We start from the raw sequence: 19,635 nt of genomic DNA, 5'->3' as shown, positions 1-19,635 counted from the left end.
GCGCACCGCGCTGATCTGAAGCCAGGAGCCAGGAGCTTCTGGTCTCCCATGGGGTGCAGGGCCCAAGCACTTGGGCCATCCTCCACTGCACTCCCGGGCTACAGCAGAGAGCTGGCCTGGAAGAGGGGCAACCGGGACAGAATCCGGCGCCCCAACCGGGACTAGAACCCAGTGTGCCGGCGCCGCAAGGCAGAGGATTAGCCTAGTGAGCCACGGCGCTGGCCCTGTATTTTTTTTTTTTTTTTAAGATTTATTTGAAAGTCAGAGTTACACAGAGAGAAAAGGAGAGGCAGAGAGAGAGAGTGAGAGAGAGAGAGAGAGAGAGAGGTCTTCCATCCGCTGGTTCACTCCCCAATTGGCCACAACAGCCAGAGCTGCACCGATTAGAAGCCAGGAGCCAGGAACTTCTGGGTCTCCCACGCGGGTGCAGGGACCCAAGGACTTAGGCCATCTTCCTCTGCTTTTCCAGGCCATAGCAGAGAACTGGATGGGAAGTGGAGCAGCAGGGACTAAAACTGGCACCCATATGAGATGCTGGTACTGCAGGCAGCAGCTTTACCTGCTATGCCATAGCGCCTAATTACTTATATTTTTATTGTGAGAAAATATATATCAGATTTGCTATCTTAAGCATTTTTAAATATCTCCTATTATTCTTTATACTCTTCTATGGCCTACACGTTTCATAATAATTGTGTGTATTGAGGCCGGCGCTGTGGTGCAGTAGATTTCACTGGTGCAGTGCGCTTTCCTTGCTAGCGCCCTCCAGTGGTTTGCGCCTCCTCTGGAGACCAGCCACCCCGTCCCAAGGGCCACGTGCGTTCTCGTGGGCCCCTGGCCTTTGGCTGCTGCCCAGGCAGTCCCCAGGGCATCTGCTCTGCCCTGTGGCCTTCCGGGGGAGGACACTGCTTGATTCTAAGCCTCACTCATGACAGGCCTCCTCCCCCAGCTGAAGCCTCAGGATCCAGCTTCACTTTCAAGACCACGGCTGTTGCTTGTCCATCGTCCTGGCTGTGGTGGTCTTGTCCACCTGTCCCTGGACCCGCCTTCCTAACTCCCCGCAGGTGCCTGGGACATCATCTCCGGAGTAGGCGCATGTCCCTACAAGCTTCTCTCAGGGGACAGCCCTGGGATGGCCCAGCTCGAGCCTGGGGTCCTCTCCGAACCACCACAATGGGACTGTCTCACTTCTTCCTCCGAGGCGTGGAGGTTAAGAGCACGGGTGCTGGCGGCAGATGCACTGGGTTTGTCCCTTGCATCGAACTTAACTTGAGCAAACTTGTTAACGTCTCAGTTTGCTCCAAAGTACAATGGGGATAATAGCACCTAAGCTCACAGGGCTGTTGTGAGGGTTCAGTGAGCTAAGGGACATGAAATGCTCAGGGCAGCGCCTGGTGCAAAGTGAGAAGGTGGGGAATGTGGATGATGAGGCTGGCCGTGGCGACGACACGACCGCCACCAAGGGGGACGATGTTCTGAGGTCGTGGCGCACGTGATCTTGTCCCTGCTTTCCCCCCTACAGCTGAGTCCCTTAACCAGTGGGCCTCATTTCAAACAAAAGAAAGTAACCCGACCTAGTTTTATAATGGAGAAAAAAAAAATCTCCAAGTTGATGGGGGAACGTTATATATCCTAGAAATGACTTGTAAATGTTTGCAAGCTCCAGATACTGACTCACGAGTGGGTAACGAAGTTACTTTGAGTCATTTCCAGCCTGTTTTTAATAAACTAAAAGACAAAAGGAATACTCAAATGGAAGGGAAGGGACCCGGGTGTCTGGTGAGAATTAAAAGTCAATCCCGCTCTCTGAAACATTCGATTCCGTGTTTTTTCCCAACATGGAATCTGTTTTTATCTGCATGTCGTGTTTATCTGCATGTGTGCATTTTATCTAAATGCCGTGTTTATCTGCATGTGTGTGGCCTGGGCTGCAGTGTTAATGCATTTCTTTTTGGGGGTCGTTGTCGACAAGCTTGAAAACCAGCAGGTTAGAAGCTACAGCCTCAGCAGGGTCAGAACGGCCTCTGTTTCATGGCGTGGCTGCTTCCTCCTCGTTTCCATGCGTGGTATGATACACGCGTAAACACGGCCTCTCTTTCCCTCCCCACAGAGTCAGCCTCCCAGGGCCATCTGGACCTCACGGAGCTCATCGGCGTCCCCCTGCCCTCATCAGTGTCTTTTGTCACGGGCTACGGTGGCTTCCCAGCCTACAGCTTTGGGCCCGGGGCCAACGTCGGCCGCCCGGCCAGGACCCTGCTGCCCCCTACCTTCTTCCGGGACTTTGCCATCAGCGTCACGGTGAAGCCCAGCGGCAGCCGCGGCGGGGTGCTCTTTGCCATCACCGATGCCTTCCAGAAGGTCATCTACCTGGGTCTGCGGCTCTCGGGCGTGGAGGACGGCCACCAGCGGGTCATCCTCTACTATACGGAGCCCGGCTCGCATGTGTCCCATGAGGCCGCCGCCTTCGAGGTGCCCGTGATGACCGACAAGTGGAACCACTTCGCGGTGACCGTGCAGGGCGAGGAGGTGATGCTGCTCCTGGACTGTGAAGATCACGGCCACACCCTTTTCCAGAGGTCCTCCCGGCCTCTGGCTTTCGAGCCCAGCGCAGGGATCTTCGTGGGCAGCGCCGGGGCCACGGGGCTGGAGAGATTCATCGTGAGTCCACGTCCCGCTGCTGCCGGGAGGTCGGGGGTGGGGCGACGGGCACAGCTCACCCCACCGGAAATGTCAGCAACTGCTCTTGTTTCACTCTCTGTGTCCCGAGAGAGGCAAGTGTGTTATAGTGGGAAGGACACTGTGCCCAGAACGAGAAAGCCTGGGTTCCAGCCTCCGTTTGCACCTTAGCCTGTGGATTCTAGCTGGCACCCAGATTCTCTGATCCCTGGTCCTTGTCTGTAAGCAGAGATGAGCAAACCCAGCCCAAAGCATTGTGTTGCAGGGGTTAAGCTGCTGCCTGAGATGCTGACTGTCTTATCTATGAGTGCAAGTCCCAGCCCTGGCTGCTCCTCTTCTCAATCCAGCTCCCGGCTGATGTGCCTGGGAAAGCAGCAAGCGATGGCCCAAGGGAGCTGGATCAGAAGTGGAGGAGCCGGGTCTTGAACTGGTGCCCATATGGGATGGAGGTGGAAGCTTAACCTGCTATGCCACAGTGCCGGCCCCAGTCTTCATTTTATTTGAAGGGTACACACACGCACACATGCACACATGCATACACACAGAGCATTCCCATTTGCTGGTTCACTCCCCAAATGCCTGCAGCAGCCTAGGCTGAGCTAGGCTGAAGCCAGGAGCCAGGGACTCCATCTGGGTCTCCCATGTGGGTGGCAGGACCCCAAGTGTTGGAGCCCTCACCGGCTGGCTCGCAGGGTATGCAATAGCAGGAAGCTGGATTGGGAACAGAGCCAGATCTCAAACCCAGGCACCCTGATACACAGCGCAGGCCTCCCAATGTGGCATCGTAATCGCTGTTCCAAGCACTTGCCGCTGATGGACAGTTTTTAAGTGCTCACTTCAGCATCTCAGGGAGAATGTGCAGGATGGGGGTGAGAGGAGGAAGGCCTCTGGCTGCCCGAGAAGCTTTGAGCTGGCGGGGGGGTGGGGACACATTGCGGCAGAGGGGGGCTTGCATTTCAGGCTTGCTTCTGAGCAGCTGGGGGCCTGGGGTGCAGCAGGGAGCTGCGGTGGCACTTCACCCCCGGAGCACTCCCAGACACTCTCCGCTAAGGGGGTTTGTATCACACTGGCCCAAGGAGGGTCTCCCAGACCCCGCCAACGAGGCTCGGCTTCCTGGTCACCACCCTCCTCTCACCCACGTCTCTGTCTCAGTGTCACACTTTCCATGGGTGGTCATGCTGTGGACGTGCAAACGGGGGCTTATGGCTCCTCTGCTTCTCTCCAGGGCTCCATCCAGCGGCTCACCCTCCACCCAGACCCCAGGACTCCCGAGGAGCTGTGTGAAGCTGAGGAGGCATCGGTGAGCCCCCCACCCCTGCGGAGGGCCCGGCAGCCTTGTGGCTGGGTGCCCAGGCGGTTCTTCATCCCCCGCGTCATAGAGTCGCTGGGACCTCTCGTGTTGGCAAGCGCCGCCGCGAGTCCTATTTTGGGCGTCTGGCTTTGACTTCACTTTTTCAAGCTCTCCGTCCCTCTCCGGGGTGGGAATGTCTGCTTCCTTGTCTGTGGCACTCAGTGGCCTGGTTTCCAGCCTTCCTGCCAAGAAAAGGTGTCAGGATTCTAAAATCAAAGCTAAAACTCTGAGATAGTCTGGTGCGAATTCCTATAAAAGTGAACCTAACTTTAGTTTTTATGCTGGCAAAGGGCATCGGTTCCTAAGTGGGGGTGGGGTGGTGGGCATGGAGAAAAGATGGTTCCCTCCTCCCTCGCCACTCCTTCCCTCCTGGGTTTCTTTTTCTTTCTTTTTTTTTTATGAAACTTTTTTTTTTAATTTGACAGGTAGAGTTATAGACAGTGAGAGAGAGAGAGAGACAGAGAGAAAGGTCTTCCTTCCGTTGGTTCACCCCCCAAATGGCCACCATGGCCAGAGCTATGCCGATCTGAAGCCAGGAGCCAGGTGCTTCTCCTGGTCTCCCATGTGAGTGCAGGGGCCCAAGCACTTGGGCCATCCTCCACTGCCTTCCCGGGCCACAGCAGAGAGCTGGACTGGAAGAGGAGCAACCAGGACTAGAATCCGGTGCCCATATGAGATACCGGTGCCGCGGGCGGAGGATTAACCTAGTGAGCCACAGCGCCAGCCCCTCCTCTTGGATTTCCGAGAACCTGCTGGGCCTGGGACGGGGGAACCAGCTGGGAACTGTCCCTGTCCTCAGGGACCCTCCTGCAGTGGTAGAGGTGGGGGAGCTCCTCCAGTCCGAACTCAGTTGCTCAGGTGGTGGTGAGAAGAAGGAAAAGCAAGAACTGGCAGCGTCAGAGAAGCTGGGGCCTGACCAAGGATGCACAAGCCTCAGGCAGACAAAGAAGGGAGCAGGGAGAGCAGGTGCAAACGCCTGAGGCGAACGGAGCATGGCAGGTTCCCGGAACCCAGGCTGCTGTCCCTGGGGCTGGACCGCCTCCCAGAGGTGGAACGGCTCTGTAAGTGGTGTGTTCTCCCTGGGCCTGTGATCGGCTGTGAGGCAGGGAACCTGGCGCTGTTATGCGTTCATCTCTGTGTTGGCGTTGAAAAAGTAGAGACAAGAACAAGAGCATGGCGTTGGTTCTGGAGTCAGGGCCCACGGACTTCCTGGCTGCCTTCAGGGGGCTCAGTGTGGAGACTGGGGAGCAACAAGGAGTTGCCTTCAGCAGTCATGGTCCCCAAAGTGAGGTTTCTTTTTTTTTTTATTTTTGACAGGCAGAGTGGATAGTGAGAGAGAGAGACAGAGAGAAAGGTCTTCTTTTGCCATTGGTTCACTCTCCAATGGCCACCGCGGCCGGCGCACCACGCTGATCCGAAGGCAGGAGCCAGGAGCTTATCCTGATCTCCCATGCGGGTGCAGGGCCCAAGCACTTGGGCCATCCTCCACTGCCTTCCCGGGCCATAGCAGAGAGCTGGCCTGAAAGAGGGGCAACCAGGACAGAATCTGGTGCCCTGACCAGACTAGAACCCAGTGTGCCAGCGCCGCTAGGCAGAGGATTAACCTGTTGAGCCACGGCACTGGCCCAAAGTGAGGTTTCAATGACAGACGGCAGGGCCAGGGAACCTGGGTGAAATACAAGCTAAGATGTTAGAAAGACTGCGGCATGATTGCGGGTGGTTGTGTTTATCTGAATAGTAAAAGGTGGAAGGAAACAAGAAAAATAACCATCCAGGCACACTGCACACATGCTGTCTCCTCGGCCCCATCTTGTCTCTCTCTCCCTCACACACACACACACACACACACACACCTGTACACATACACATGCCTACCCATGCACACTGCATACATGCTGTCTTCTCAGCCCCACTGTGTCTCTCACACACACACATACACATGTACATGCCTGCCCATGCACACTGTACACACACTGACTCAGCCCCGTTGTATCTCACACACATACATACATGTACACACACACACATGCCCATGCACACTGCACACACGCTATCTCCTCAGCCTTACTGTGTCTCACACATACACATGTACACACACATATACCATGCACACGTATACATACTGTGCACACACATGTGAACACATGAACGTGTGCACGCATTGTATACACACACAGGTGCCCACATGAGCACGCCCACACCTGTGCATACACCCTTCCTCCTTAGGAGTTGGCAGCAAGTTTCTATGCCGTTTCCATGGCTGGGCTGTGTGTAACCTGCTCCCCGTGCCCGGCGCGGGGTGTGATTTGTCTCCACACAGGCGTCGGGAGAGACCAGTGGGCTTCAAGAGGCAGACGGGGTCGCGGAGATCTTAGAAGCCGTCACCTACACCCAAGTGCCGGTGAGTGCTGGGCTGCTGTGCCCGCCAGAAGCCCTGGCTCTGAGGTCTCTGTTTTCAGATCTGCAGGCTTCATCGCTGACCCATCTGGAGAGGCCAGGGGGGCCCTGGCCAATGGGCGTTCTGCAGAGTCCCCAGGTGACCTGGACTGCCAGTGACATTGATGATGCAAGTGGCCTGTGGCCATGGGAGGGCCGTCCCAAGGTGCCCTTGTGCTCTATGGTCCTGGGTAATGATGCAGCCTCTCTGAACCTCAGCTCCTCTTCCCCAGGGTGGTGATCACCGTGGCCCTGTTGCACAGGGTTGTTGCAAGGGTTCATGGGGCAGTGCAGGCACGAGCCTCAGCCCGGCACCTGGCACAAGGGAAGTGACCTTGAACAATGACCACTCCGCTGTTGGGTTAGCCCTGGGTTCCCGCTGAGAGAGCAAAGCCAGGGCCCGACTCCGACGTGCCACCACGTCCTCACAGCCCCATGAGAGAGGCGTTCTCCTTGTGTGTTCAGGCCTCCTCCCTCCTGGGAAGGTGCCCCGTGGTCCAGACGAGGAAGTGCTTTGGGAAGCTCTGAGTCAGACTGCGTGGACACCAAGGAGCCCAGAGCCCAGTTTTAATGAGAACAGCAAGCAAGGCCTGAGTCACTGAGCACAGAGAAGCTGCAGAGACCTCCCCGGCCGGCCGGGCTCGCTCTGGGACTCATCCCTGACAGTACGGGGCGGCTCGGGAAGAGTGGGGGGAAGAATGGTCACCGCTTTCTATACAGACGCGTCCAGAAAACTGCCCTTCATGCCCAGGACACACTGAGGCCCAGGGAGGGGGAGAGATTGGCTCAGGGGTGCCCGGGCAGAGCTGGCGCTGGAGCAAGATCTCCTGCTGCCCGTCTCTGGGGTCATGGCCCCAGGAGTGCTGCAGAAGTCTACACCCCAGGACCTCAGCCAGTGCTTAGGCAGCTGGGAAGGAGGACATCGGGGGCCCAAGGCACTCACTTTGGTGGGGAGGTGGGCAGGGGCCTACCCTGGGCACGGTTGCAGTCCTGTGTGTCCTTCAGCCCTCGGCCACCCTGTCCACATGTCCCAGGCACGCGGTGGTGGTCCCTTGGGCTGTTGAGCCTACTGCCTGCCTTCTCCTCCCAACCCCCCGCCCTGGGCACCAGCCTACAACTTGGAGTAAGGCAGCTCATGCAGAGGTGCCAATAACCCAGGGTGGCTCTGGGAGGCACAGGAGAGCAGAGCGAGTTTTGAGAGTGACACGATCGTGAGGAGGAGAGCCGGGCAGGGAGTCAGGGCGGGGGGTAGAAATGGGAGGCGAAGGCAGAGAGTCGGCATTGCCTGGGCCCCACCGTGTGCCTGGCACTCGGGTCCCTGTGTTGTCACTTATTCCTCGCAACCACCCTGTGAGGGAGCAGGTGTGAGCCCCATTATATAGAGGTGGAAAGAGATGGCAGGGGCCCAGCCTGGCCCAGCCTCCCTCTGGACAGGTTCAGGTGCAGGGCCAGATGTGGGGCGGGGGTCAGCCAAAAAGGGGAGCAAAATCCCCAGAGGATCTGGAGAAATGTGGAAGAAAGAGTTGTGATGTGATAGCCTCGGAGACTGTGGGGCACCTGGAGGGCATGGGGCACCAGAGGTCAAGGGGTACCCTGAGGTCAGGGGGTACCCGGAGGATCCTTCCTGGATCCCCAGCCCCATTTTGCTCAGGGCAGGTCAGAGTCCCACCAGGTGTGGATTCAAACTCTGCCACCTCCCGGTGGTTGACCTTGAGCGAGCAGCTTCACCTCTCCAAGCCTCGGCTTTCTTCTCCATGACAATGGAACATCCCTGCTCCATGGGATCAGCGTGGGAATTAGGCGAGTGGCCCCACGTGACACATGTGGACCCACTTGGCATGTGGCAGCTGGCGATGAACGCTTGTTGATGACTGATGGGTCGTTGTGAGGCTGAAGGGAGGCCCGGCTCCGGGCTGGACTGGGCGCCGGCACAGTGTGGATGCCTCGGTCCTCTGGTCCTGCTGCCCGCTGGGCTGGCGGCTGAGCCTGGCGGTCATGCCAAACCCCTGGAGGAGGATTCCCCGGGCTGTGGCTCTGGCCCAGCTCGCTGCCACTGCCGCCCTGCCGCTGCTTGTCCGTTCCCGATCACCAGACTCCCTGCCTCTGTCCTGCAGTTCACGCTGTCCCAAGGCTCCCACTCCTCGGTGCCATCTGCAGGATAGGGTGTAGAGGTCTGTGGGCCCGCAGAGGAGGCCGCCAAGGGCTTCAGGCAGAGGAGAGCTTCGCCTGCCACTGCCCAGCCTGCAGGTAGAAGAGCCAGGTCTTGGGCCTGAGTCCAGGCACTCTTGGTGACACCAGCCCCAAGCTGGGGGCTTCCCCCTTGGTCATCTCCTACAGCAGCTCTGTGGCCACCCCTCCTTGTCTCTGGCTGTCCCCAGCCAGCCCTGTCTGGCTTCTTTCTGGCACTGATCTCACTTCCCCATCCTCAGCCTTAGGGGCCAGGCCCAGTACGGAGCTGTGGACAGGCTCCATGGTGAGAAGCTTCGAGTCAGCCCCTCCTTGCCTTCCTCCCCATCCAGGGTTGGAGCCCCCGCAGCCCCATCCTCATGTCTCATGCTGGGTCAGCTTCTACTGACACAACCTTGCATTTCTGGAAAGTTCTATTTAATATGATGCTCTGCCTTCCAAATAAATACATATTTATATGTAAATATAAATTTATATATAGATCTATATATGAATATATAAATATTTATAAATATACAACTATATATATAAAGAGAGAGAGGGGAGAGAGAGATTGAGATCTTCAATCTGCTGATTGACTTCCCAAATGGCCACAATGGTGGGGCCGAGCCAGGCCAAAGCCAGGAGCTCCATCTGGGTCTCCCACATGGGTGGCAAGGGCCCAAGGATTTGGGCCATCCTCCACTGCTTTCCCAGGTGCATTGGCAGGGAGCTGATTGGAAGTGGAACATGAAAGACTTGGAACTGGTGCCCATATGAGGTGCCAGAGTTGCAGATGGCACCTTTACCTGCTATACCACAATGCCAGCCTAATGCTCCTATTTTTAAATATTTTTAAATTTAGGAGCCGGCACCGTGGCTCACTTGGTTAATCCTCCACCTGCGGCATGGGCATCTCATATGGGCACCGGGTTCTAGTCCCAGTTGCTCCTCTTCCAGTCCAGCTCCCTGCTGTGGCCCAGGAAGGCAGTGGAGGATGGCCTAAGTGCTTGGGTCCTGCACCCGCATGGGAGACCAGGAGGAAGCACCTGGCTCCTGGCTTCGGATCAGCACAGCACGCCGGCCGTAGCGGCCATTTGGGGGGTGAACCAACGGAAGGAAGACCTTTCTCTCTGTCTCTCTCTCTCTCACTGTCTATAACTCTACCTGTCCAAAAAAATATTTAAATGTATTTATTTGGCAGGCTGAGAGAGAGGCAGATGGGGAGATGTCTCCCCTCTGCTGGCTCAGTCCACAGTGGCTGGTGACAGCCAGGACTGGGCCACTTGCGATGCCCTCATCCCAGATCAGGGTGCCTGGCTTCGGTCCTGGCTCCACTTCTGATCCCAGCTCCTTGCTAATGTGCACCCTGGGAAGGCTGAGGCAGTCCTCTGATGTGCTGACGGGGCTTCCGCCTGGACCCTTGGCAGCGAGGGGAGCGGAAACTCCCGGGTGGGAGCCCTTGCCCACCCCGCTAGATCAACTTCCGGGGTGAAACACAGAAGTCTGCTCTGGCTGTGTGCGCAGCCTCTGCTCAGCAGGTGCCTGCTCCCTGGCCCTGCTCTGCCCCCGTTCCTGTGTCAAGGGTGTGACTGTGCCCTCCCAGCCTCAAGCTCTCCTGCCCTAATCGGGACTCCCACCACCTCCCGGGTGCACTCTCCAAAGTCCACGGCTGACCACGCCACCTCCCAGCCTCCCAGCCTCCCAGCCTGCGGCTGCTGCCCGTTGCCCCCCGGGGGCCCCAGCTCACACTTCTCACCAAGGACCGGCCCCCCCTTCAGCGCCCCTCCCCTGCTCTGTGCGGCCGCTTCCCTCTCCAACCCTGGGCTCAAGTGTCCCCCATCAGCCTCTGCCCCCTCCCCGTGTCCTGAGACTCTGCTCCTTCTTCCAGGCCCAGCTCTTTGAGGCCTTCGCTCCCACTCCCCGCGTTGGTCTTTGAGGCTGTTGTTTTCTTTTTATCTCCATCTGCACCTGCAGGTTTTGGTAGTAATGACTGTGGGATGTGTGTGCACCAAAAATAAAGGCGTGCTGAGCACTCCCATGCATGCCCTCCCTTGAGTCGTTCCTAGTGTCCCCATTTCACAGAAGAGGAGACTGAGGCCCTGTGCAACTTAGCGAATAAGCAGAGAGCTGGGATTGTAGCTGGGTGCGACAGTGAAAACTGACCCGTCCAGCCCTAAATTATGAGCTTCCTAAGCTGGAGCCTCCTTGTGTATACACTGGACTCTGATGTTAGGGAGAGAACCTTCAGCCATTGGCCGGCACAGGCACAAGATGCCGCCATAACAAATTAACCTTGACATCTTAGCCAAACAGAGGTCTATTTCTCGTTGACCACAGTCCAGCGCCAGTCCGCAGGCACCATCATTCACCCCCACCCCTGCTCTGGGTCCCTCGAGTCTGGAAACAGTTGAGACGGTTTCAGGGCTATCAGCCCCGGCTCTCACGAGCTGCCATCTGGGTTTGAGGTCATGGCCTCTGGGGCCCACATCAGCATTTCTGCCTGCATCCCCAAGGCGCTCTGTGCTGGGTTTCCCCTGGTTCGTCAAGGTGGTTAAGACATCAGCTGCCTTTGCAGATGCTGGGGGTTCCTGGAAAGGAAGTGGGCCCTCTCTCGTTTTCAGAGGCGCTCATCACCAGTGCACCTCTGGGTCGGATGCATCCGGCCTTCACCACCTGCAGCCTGGCTCCTTCATTCGTTCATTCATTCATTCATTCATCTCTCCTCTAACAGATCCTTCCCGAGCTCACCTTCTGTGGTGGCCTGGGCTTCGGGGCTCTCGGAGCGTGGTTCCCGTGTGCAGGGAGCTTAGGCAGAGCTGGGCGGCCTCACCTAAATGAGCAGGGGTCTTAAATTGCCTCTGGTTCTGCGTCTCTCTGATGGGGCCCACATCAGCATTGCTGCCTGCGTGCCCAGGGCTCAGGAGCAGGCCCGGGCTGCGTGATCATCTGTGGGTGTGTTATTTCCTCCCGTGACACCCCCTGGCATCATCCCCTGCTCTACTGCCAAGCAAACCCTTTCATGTCTCTTTTATCTTCCCTTCAGCCACAGGAAGCCAAAGTTGAACCCCTCAACTCGCCTTCCGTCCCAACCTCTGCGTCTGAGGACCCGGAGCTCTCTGGTGAGCCTGTGCCTGAGGGGACTCCAGCCGCCATCGCCCTGAGCGCCGTCCAGCACGGGAGCCCCGAGCCAGGCAAGTCCTCGGGTACCTTCACCCTGGGCAGCCTTGCACTGCGTGATGACTGTGGCTGGGACCCGGGCACGTGACACCACTCCCCTCAGCGCCTTAGGGGAGGGATGACAGTCACCCTCCTTGACAGACAGGCGGAGGGAACCGAGTTGCAGGGCTGAGTGACCCAGTGAGACCCAGCAGCTCACACGTGGAAGCGCTGGTCTTGGATCTCACACACTTGGATTTTAAGCCCCCGGACTCCGCCCCTTGTGGGGCTGCAATCATTGTCCCTGTTTTCTGGGTACCTGCTGTGCACCACGTGTTTGGGTGCGTCCTCTCCAATCCCTGCATTGATTGTACTAACCATGTGTTTAGAGCAGAAAACTCCAGCGCTCAGAGAGTAACTGGAGCCGAGTCACACAGCCCGAAGCCCAGGCCTGATGCCAGGTCCCCACCCCTCCTGACCTCTGCCACAGCTGCCTGTCTCTCAGAGCCCTGGGTCAGCTGACCGGTGCCCAGAGAGGCACAGGGACTGCTCTGGTCACTCAGCAAGTCAGTGGCCAGCCCTAAGCTGGAGGGCTCAGGCCCTGTCTCTTATCCTGTTACCCGTGTGGAGAAGCAATGCCAGAAGTGCAGAGGTCAGACCTGGTCTCCCAGGCAGCAGCCTGACAGAGGCCCCAGGCCCGGTGTGGCCATCATTTCCTGCCCTTTCTCCAAGGGGCAGCCCTTTTGGACCACGGTTACAACTAAGGCCAGAGCATGGAGATGCAGGAGCAAGATCAGCTCTGCTCCTAGTAGCGAAGGCATTGCAAACTTCCCGAGCAGGGATTCCTCACCTCGGGCAAGCTATTTCATTTGCATTCTCAGCACCGACATTAGTGACACAGCTCTAATGAGCCAGGGACATGCCGTGGTGCTTTCCCCCAAAAGCACCGGTTTCCAGGCTCTGTGCGCTGTGGCCTGACCTCTGAACACGAGCTATTTATATTTATTGTTCTGCAGCGAGGTCGGGCATTGTGCATGTGTCTTAGCTATATTGGACGCAGTGTACTTCAGGATGCTCTGGGCAGTGAGCTCTGGGAGATAGCGTGATGGCGGTGGTTTCGATTTTATTACACTTTTGTGTTTTACAAGTTGCCTGGAATAAGATTTATCACTCTTTATGCTGGGAGCGACCGAATGTTCTTTTAACATCTAGAGAAGCCTGTGGGTAAGAGAAGCGACAGAGAACTGCACAGAAGAACTTGTGTAACAATCTAATAAAGCTGTCATGCACCTGAGGAGTCAGGGTGGGCAGGGAGCGGCCCTCAGCCGGGGGTGGGGTGGATGGGAGGGGGCTGGGCCGGGGCTAAGTATCTCCCAGCTTTGGTTCCTGGGCAGCGGTAACAGCGCCTGCCTGCCTCCTGGGTGCGTGAGAGGAGCAAGTATCTGCAGTGGGAAAGTGATTTATGAACTGCCAGTGCTGCTCCCGGGGTGGGACTGGCGTCTGGGGGCCAGTGGCAAGGGGCAAGCGGAGGCTGCAGGGCCTGGGGCCAGGGCTGGGTAACACCCCAAGGGGACAGACTCAGATCCCAGGTGGGCTGCCTGTGCCCCGCAGAAGGCCGCAGGTTCCTCTTCTTCCAGTGGGTTAGACAGCCCCGGTGGCACCAGCGCGCCAGTCCTGGCTAGGAAAAGCCCCTCCTATCCCTGGCAACACCTCCAGCCAGCCTCCACCCTGCCAGGATCAGGACTCGGGCCCACCAGCTGCTGGCACAGCACCCCCTGGTGGTGAGAGTGGGGAGGATGTGAGCCGGGGGCCAGGGTAGGGCTGACCATTCCCTGTGCTATGTGTGGGCGTCCTGGGGACGCAGGGTCTATTGGAGAGTTTGCGCCTCTCTGGGTGCTGTGCTGACCAAGGGGGCACGCATGAGTCCAGTGTGTATGAAAAGGGCCTGTCCTTGAGACAAGTCGACCCAGCCCCTGCTCTCTGGGACCGTAACACTCCACTGCAGAAGTGGTTCATAATCCTACAGTGTTAATGTGCAGGCCATAGCACACACACCTGCCATGGTGGGGGAGGGTGCAAACAGAAGACTGGGACTGCTGGCCTGGCCACAGTGAGGCTGGCTGGGTGCTTGTGGGTAGGAAGGGTGAGCCGGCGAGGAGAGTGAGCGAGGTGCGCGTGGAAGGTGCCTTGCACGGGGCCCAGCCTGTCGCAGGCAGGCATTCACTTGGAGTCTTCCTCTGCTTCAGGACTCCGTCTGGTTTTGAAACTGCAACAGGGAGACCTGCATGCGATAGCGATTCTGTCAGCTCCCAACTGTGTGGACCCAGCATTTAAGTTTCCTCTTCTTCTTCACTCCTACCCTCTGGAAGAACTGATATTAGGGACTGTGGTATAAATGTATAGACACACACATCTCCGTGTATGTGCATGTGTTATATGCTGTATATGACAACTATCCTATCACATGAACATATTGTAGAATCATTGCGTGTAAGGGTGGAGCATGTACATGCATATGCCTTTGTACATAAATCTACAGAAATCTACATAATCTACATACATCTACATCCACTCTGATAATGAACATTTGGTGCTGTCCTTATACCTTTCTTGCATGAACTTACTTAATCCTTATGACAGAGTCCTCAAGGAGTGGTGACAATGCCCCATGTCTAGAGGAGGACCTTGGGACACAGGGGAAGCTGCCCGCCACAGGTTTTCTTCCTGGTCAGTGGCAGAGCGAGACCGCAGGCCAGCAGCAGGTAGCAGAGCCATGGCGGCGGTGGCCAGCACGCCATGCCACCTCGCCATGTGCTGTTCTGCAGCTCGGTGCCTTCCTTCTTAGTCCTGCATTACAGGGATACGAACATCTTTCCGAGATAAGAGGTGAAGAGACAGTGCTTTCTTTCCCAAGCGGGTGTACTGTGGCTATTAATTGCCGAATGCCTGCTTCCTGCAGGGTCTGGCGAGATGCTAAATGACACACTGGAGGGGCTTCACGCAGTGGATGGCGACCCCATGACTGTTGGCGCTGGCTCCGGCGATGGGTCCTTCCTTGATGTCACTGAAGGAAAGGTGAGTGAATAATAAATCCCACTGGATAGGTCCATGGTAAGCTTGGGTACCTATTTCAAACTCGATGGTGACCTTGACTGGCACCATGGAGAATCGTTACCAAAGCCGCCTCCATCCTCCTGGTAGAGAGGGAGAGTCCTGGGCTACAGAGAGTCTCCAGGGATGCCCGAGGACAGGTGGAGGGATGCAAGATTGTCCTCACCTATGTCCCGTCCTCACCATGGTAACCACCCCGCCCTTGCGCCCCAGTGAAGACACATAGCCCCATCAGCCCTGTGAGCCAATGTGAGACAGAAGCCAGTCAATTGCAGGTGTGCCCATGCTGCTGCTTGGTAATTGGCTTTTGCACTTGCAAAGTTTTGAAATGCTGTCTGAGGCTGGGTGCAGAACAGAAGGAAATAAAATGTTCTCACAATGTCACCTGCTCAAAGCCCACTGTGCCGATTCACGGCTTCCCTCTGTCTGGGACGAGAACTTCAATAACTCTCATGCATAGCTCTCTCAATTGCCATCTGGTAACAGGCTAGTTCACAGGTATTTTAAAATGTCAACAATTCAGCAAAATACAAATACAGTGTATTCTTCCCCTGCCCAGGCCGGCTGCAGACCAGAATCTCCCAGGGAAAGGAAGCATGGTTAGGGATTTCCTCTGTTCCTTACGTCTCTCGCCTCCCCACTCCCGGCACCTCGCCATCCCCTGTGGCTGCTGTTTTAACCTCTGCAGGCCCTGGCCCCCCTGCAGCAAGGGGCACAGCTATGCAAGGCTGGGCAGGTGGCGTGGAAGATGCCTGATGGCTGGACCCTCCCCTCATGGGGGCTTTTGTGATTCCTCCTGCAGGACCAGGGTCCCTGGCTGCCTTTGTCATTCCTGCCTGGGCTTCCACCTACTCCCGGGTGCCCTGGCACTGGGGGTGATCCTTTGGGTACTGTCCATCTCCCGATGGCTTTGCCAACTCCCTTGGGAGGGATTGTGTCTGTCTCCAGTGACAGGACAGATAGAGCCTGTCTTCCTCCCTCTCCCCTCTCTCCTTCTATCCTTGCCTTGCCTTCCCCTCTCCTCTCCCCCCCCCCCCCACTCTGGAACTACATGGCTGCCACACTCACCTTCTGTGTTTCCCTGGAGAGAACCCCGCACGGGCCCCTGTGTCTCCCAAATGTGAAGAAGTCCATATCCCGCTCTCCCAGTGTTTGCAGTGTGGAGAGGGGAGAGAAAAAGCCACAGCACCCTGAAAATCCCCACCAAGGGGATTCTGGCTGTCCAGTCACTCAGCCCCAAACACCCCTTCCTTGCCTCACCCGGGGCCGGAGAGAGGCATGTAGGCTCCCATTCAGCGCGGTCAGCACATGGGGGTTCCCTGGTCCCCTGGTGCCTGTGGGATTGTCCTTGCCCTACAGGGCTTTGGTCAGAAAAAGTCTCCTGTAATATCCTGTGACATCGTCTTTTCCCTAAATCTAAACAATAATTCTGCAGGGCCATACACGCTACGTGAAAACCGGACACCACGTCAAGTCAGCTTCTGTCCGGCTCCCTTCCGTATTCCTCCTCCTATAGACTCCAGGAGCCCCGCAGCAAGGAAATCTGACCGTGATCGTATTTTTGCATCCAAAGGAATCTACATTTTGCAAAAGAAACACATCAAAGTATAAATCTTTGGAAAACAGAGATAAAACACAGTCCATTTGGTGACAGCAGTAGCCAGAGCTGCTCGGTTTCCAGTTTCCCCATCTGCTCTGCAGCTCAGAGAGACTGCTTGTGCACTCTCAGGGGAAACTGAGTCACAGGGCGAGAGAGGACGTGGAGCGTGTGGCCCACACAGGGTCGAGGAGGACGTAGGTGCTGCCTGCCCACTGCTGAAGCTCCATTGTGGGCAGAGACATTGTGCCGTGGCCTCTGGGCGGGTGCATTTGGCCAAGGTGTCCAAGACAAGTTCCCAGAGCCGGAGGGGACTGACTCTGGAGGCAGTGATGCCCCCGTCCCCGGAGGTGCACACAGATGCTTGGAATCAAACCCAGGGCGTCAGTGCCCAGGTGGTTCTCCTGGATTCTGTGATTCCGGAGCTGCTGTGAGGTTTGGGTGAAGTCCTCAACAGGAAAGTTCTTGTGACAAAGAACTGCAGGTGCAGCCGGGGCCCCAGAGTCCCATTCTCTCCAGCGCAGGCCCCATGGGCCTGGAGGGGAGGCCCCGGTGATGCATGTGTTCCCATGTGGTGTCTTTATTTTCAGGGCTTAGTGGCAGCAACTGCAGGGGAGGCCGAGGGGCCCGGCAGCACCTCTGGGGAAGCAGAGGCCACTGAGGGATCAACCCTGGCCATGTCCAGCCAGGACCCTAAGGAAGGGGTCACCCCAGTAAGTAGCTCATGGTGCCAGCTCCATTGCATCTGCTTGTGGGGGGTGGGGGCCATCACTGCCCTTCCCCCACTGTCTGTGGAATGCACAGTGACAGCCTTATGGGGCCAGGTCCCCCGGCCCTGAGCAGGGCGCTCGCATCTGCATTGACTCATACAGCAGATGTGTCTGGAGCCTGGCCATAGGGGGCAGTGGTGCATAGACAAGCCTGGGGACACAGTGGCAAGAGGTGCGGGAGGAGAAACCCAGCATGCCCTGGGAGCACAGAAAAGGGGCCCAGAACGCAGACTTCCTGGGGTACAGATGAGGAAACTGAGCCCGGGCAGAGCAGGTGGTGGGGGAGGCGGGTGTTGCTGGGGCAAAGGCCTGAAGAAGCATGGCATGCCTGTGGGCCAAGTGTGAGCATGGTGGGTGGGGGTGGGGGGTAGGGCAGGAGGGGCTCCGAGGCCAGAGCGGGCTTTGGGAGCCATGCCAAGGAGCCCGAGAGAACCCCTACAGAAATGGGGAGTCCCGGGAGGGTAGGAAACAAGCAAGAGAGGCAGTCGGATGAGGATTCTAGAGTGAGCAGCCTGACTCCCGGTGGAGGGAGGATGGGGGAGGCAGGCCTGGACACAGTGGGTGGGTGGGTGGGGTGACCCTGTCGGGCTGCGGGTAAGTGGCAGTGTTAACCATGCTCCAGGGTCACCTGTGCTGGGACCTGCCAGAAGTCCCGGTGAGCCAGGGATGGAAAATGCCCATTGCATTTGTTCATGTGACCATGTGTGACCATGGAGAGAGAGGTTTTAGGGATGTGGGAGGCAAGAATCCAGAAGGCGCTGGGCTGGGGGAGCAGTTGGCGATGGATGGGGCTCCTTAAGCAAGGGAGCGATGGGGCAGAGGACTCGGGTTTGTTGCAAGGACTCAGTACCTCAGTACCAGGAGAAGTTCTACTTCCAGGGTGGTGGGCAGAGGCTGGAGGGGTCCTTCCAGGTTAGCAGGCTGATGGCACGGGTGGGGTCCTGGGGCGGGGCAGTGCTCTGGGGAGGTGTGGGAGGCCACGTTTCTGTACTGATGCCACACTAAGGGCGCTGGTTCGAGGTGAGGTCCTCAACATGCGAGCGCTGCGAGTGTAGGAGAGGTTCCTGCGCCTTCACTCCCTGCAGCCCCAGGCAGTGGGTGATGTCTTTCCATCCAGGGTCTGGATCAGGAAGAAGGTTCAGCAGCCACAGCAGCGGTGGAGGCCGAGGCCAGCGGGGCGCCCACTGAGGGTTCCCCGCTCTCCATATCCACCCAGTCCCTCGGGGAAGAGGCTACTCTGGTAAGGAGCACCAGGGGCCGGGCGAGCCCCGCACCTTCTCGCAGTGCGGGTCCTCATGCGTAACACTGGGGAGCCTGAGTGGGAGGGGGCACCTCCCTGACCCAGTGCTCACCCTGGCTGGGCTCTGCCAAAGCCTGGGAAAGGGCAAGGTGGAGCCCCCTGGAGGCTGGGGTTGAGGGGCCCCTGTGGGCCAAGAGGCGGGGCGGCTCCCAGGGCGTGGGGCAGGGCTCCCCAGCCTCCTCCAGCAGGGAGCAGAGGTGGTGGCTGTGAATGGAAGAGGTGACTGAGCTCAGAGCCTAGAAGGCGGTGGGGTTGAGGCGGAGGGCGGGGCTGTGCCTCTCAGCTATGTGCCCCTCCACAGTGCAGAGACACTGCACCCAGCCCTGCAGCGTCCTGGCGAGTCTGTCCCTGTGGGTCCCTCTGATGCAGGGGTAGGGAACATCTGGGGCCTAGAACCGCAGGCGGGACTCCGAATTCAGCACATCTATGGCAGGCTGATTTTTCAGGCTGATAACTTAGTACGGCCCCTGGGTGATGTTAGAAATAGCCACATGGCCCTTGGTAGAAAAAAGGTTCCCGCCCCCTGCCCATGGATGCTCTCAAGTCCGCCCAGCATGCTCCACGTGCGTTCTCCCCTTGGTTAATGAGTTCCCCATTACCCAGTCCAGAACTCCCTTCCCTCGTCTGTGCACCCCATGTCCCGCCCCATGCCAGGTCCTGTGGATTTTTCTAACACTTTGTGAACCTGCCCACACCTGTGCTCCACCCATACCAGGCCCTGCACTGACTGAGCTGCCACGTTCCTAGCCTGGGCGATGGTTGGGGCCCCTGCCCAGCCTCCTGTACCCACTCACGACCCCTCGGTCAGGTGCCAGCACCCTGTTGAGAAGCTGGGAGGTGTCTGAGGGCAGCCTTGCTAAGCACATCCCGGGCCCCTCTCCCTGACCTTTGGGGTTCTTGACCACACCTGCGCCCTGCCTCTGGCCTCCCAGGCTTCCCGTTCCCTCTGCCCTCTGCCCTCTGCCCTCTGCCCTCTGCCGCCAGTCCCCTTCTTCGCAGTCCTCTCCATTTCCCCCTGGCTTACCTCGCAGGCACTTCCTCACCAAGGTGCCATCCCAGACAGGGATGG

At 57.7% G+C, this 19,635-nt stretch overlaps 1 protein-coding gene across 1 annotated transcript in view; it reads left to right on the top strand.

Annotated features, from left to right (window-relative positions):
• COL15A1 (collagen type XV alpha 1 chain) overlaps positions 1-19,635 on the top strand; it is a 106,472-nt gene that overhangs the window by 35,845 nt on the left and 50,992 nt on the right. Inside the window, 7 exon segments of the mRNA XM_062207891.1 lie at positions 2,111-2,658; positions 3,902-3,976; positions 6,348-6,428; positions 11,676-11,823; positions 14,748-14,863; positions 17,087-17,209; positions 18,384-18,506. Of these exon segments, the coding sequence (XP_062063875.1) occupies positions 2,111-2,658; positions 3,902-3,976; positions 6,348-6,428; positions 11,676-11,823; positions 14,748-14,863; positions 17,087-17,209; positions 18,384-18,506 (1,214 nt within the window).

Source organism: Lepus europaeus, chromosome 12 (assembly GCF_033115175.1).
Source record: "Lepus europaeus isolate LE1 chromosome 12, mLepTim1.pri, whole genome shotgun sequence".
NCBI classification, from domain to species: domain Eukaryota; kingdom Metazoa; phylum Chordata; class Mammalia; order Lagomorpha; family Leporidae; genus Lepus; species Lepus europaeus.
Note: the sequence above shows the minus strand (reverse complement) of the source record. Positions and strands in the feature narration are given on the sequence as shown.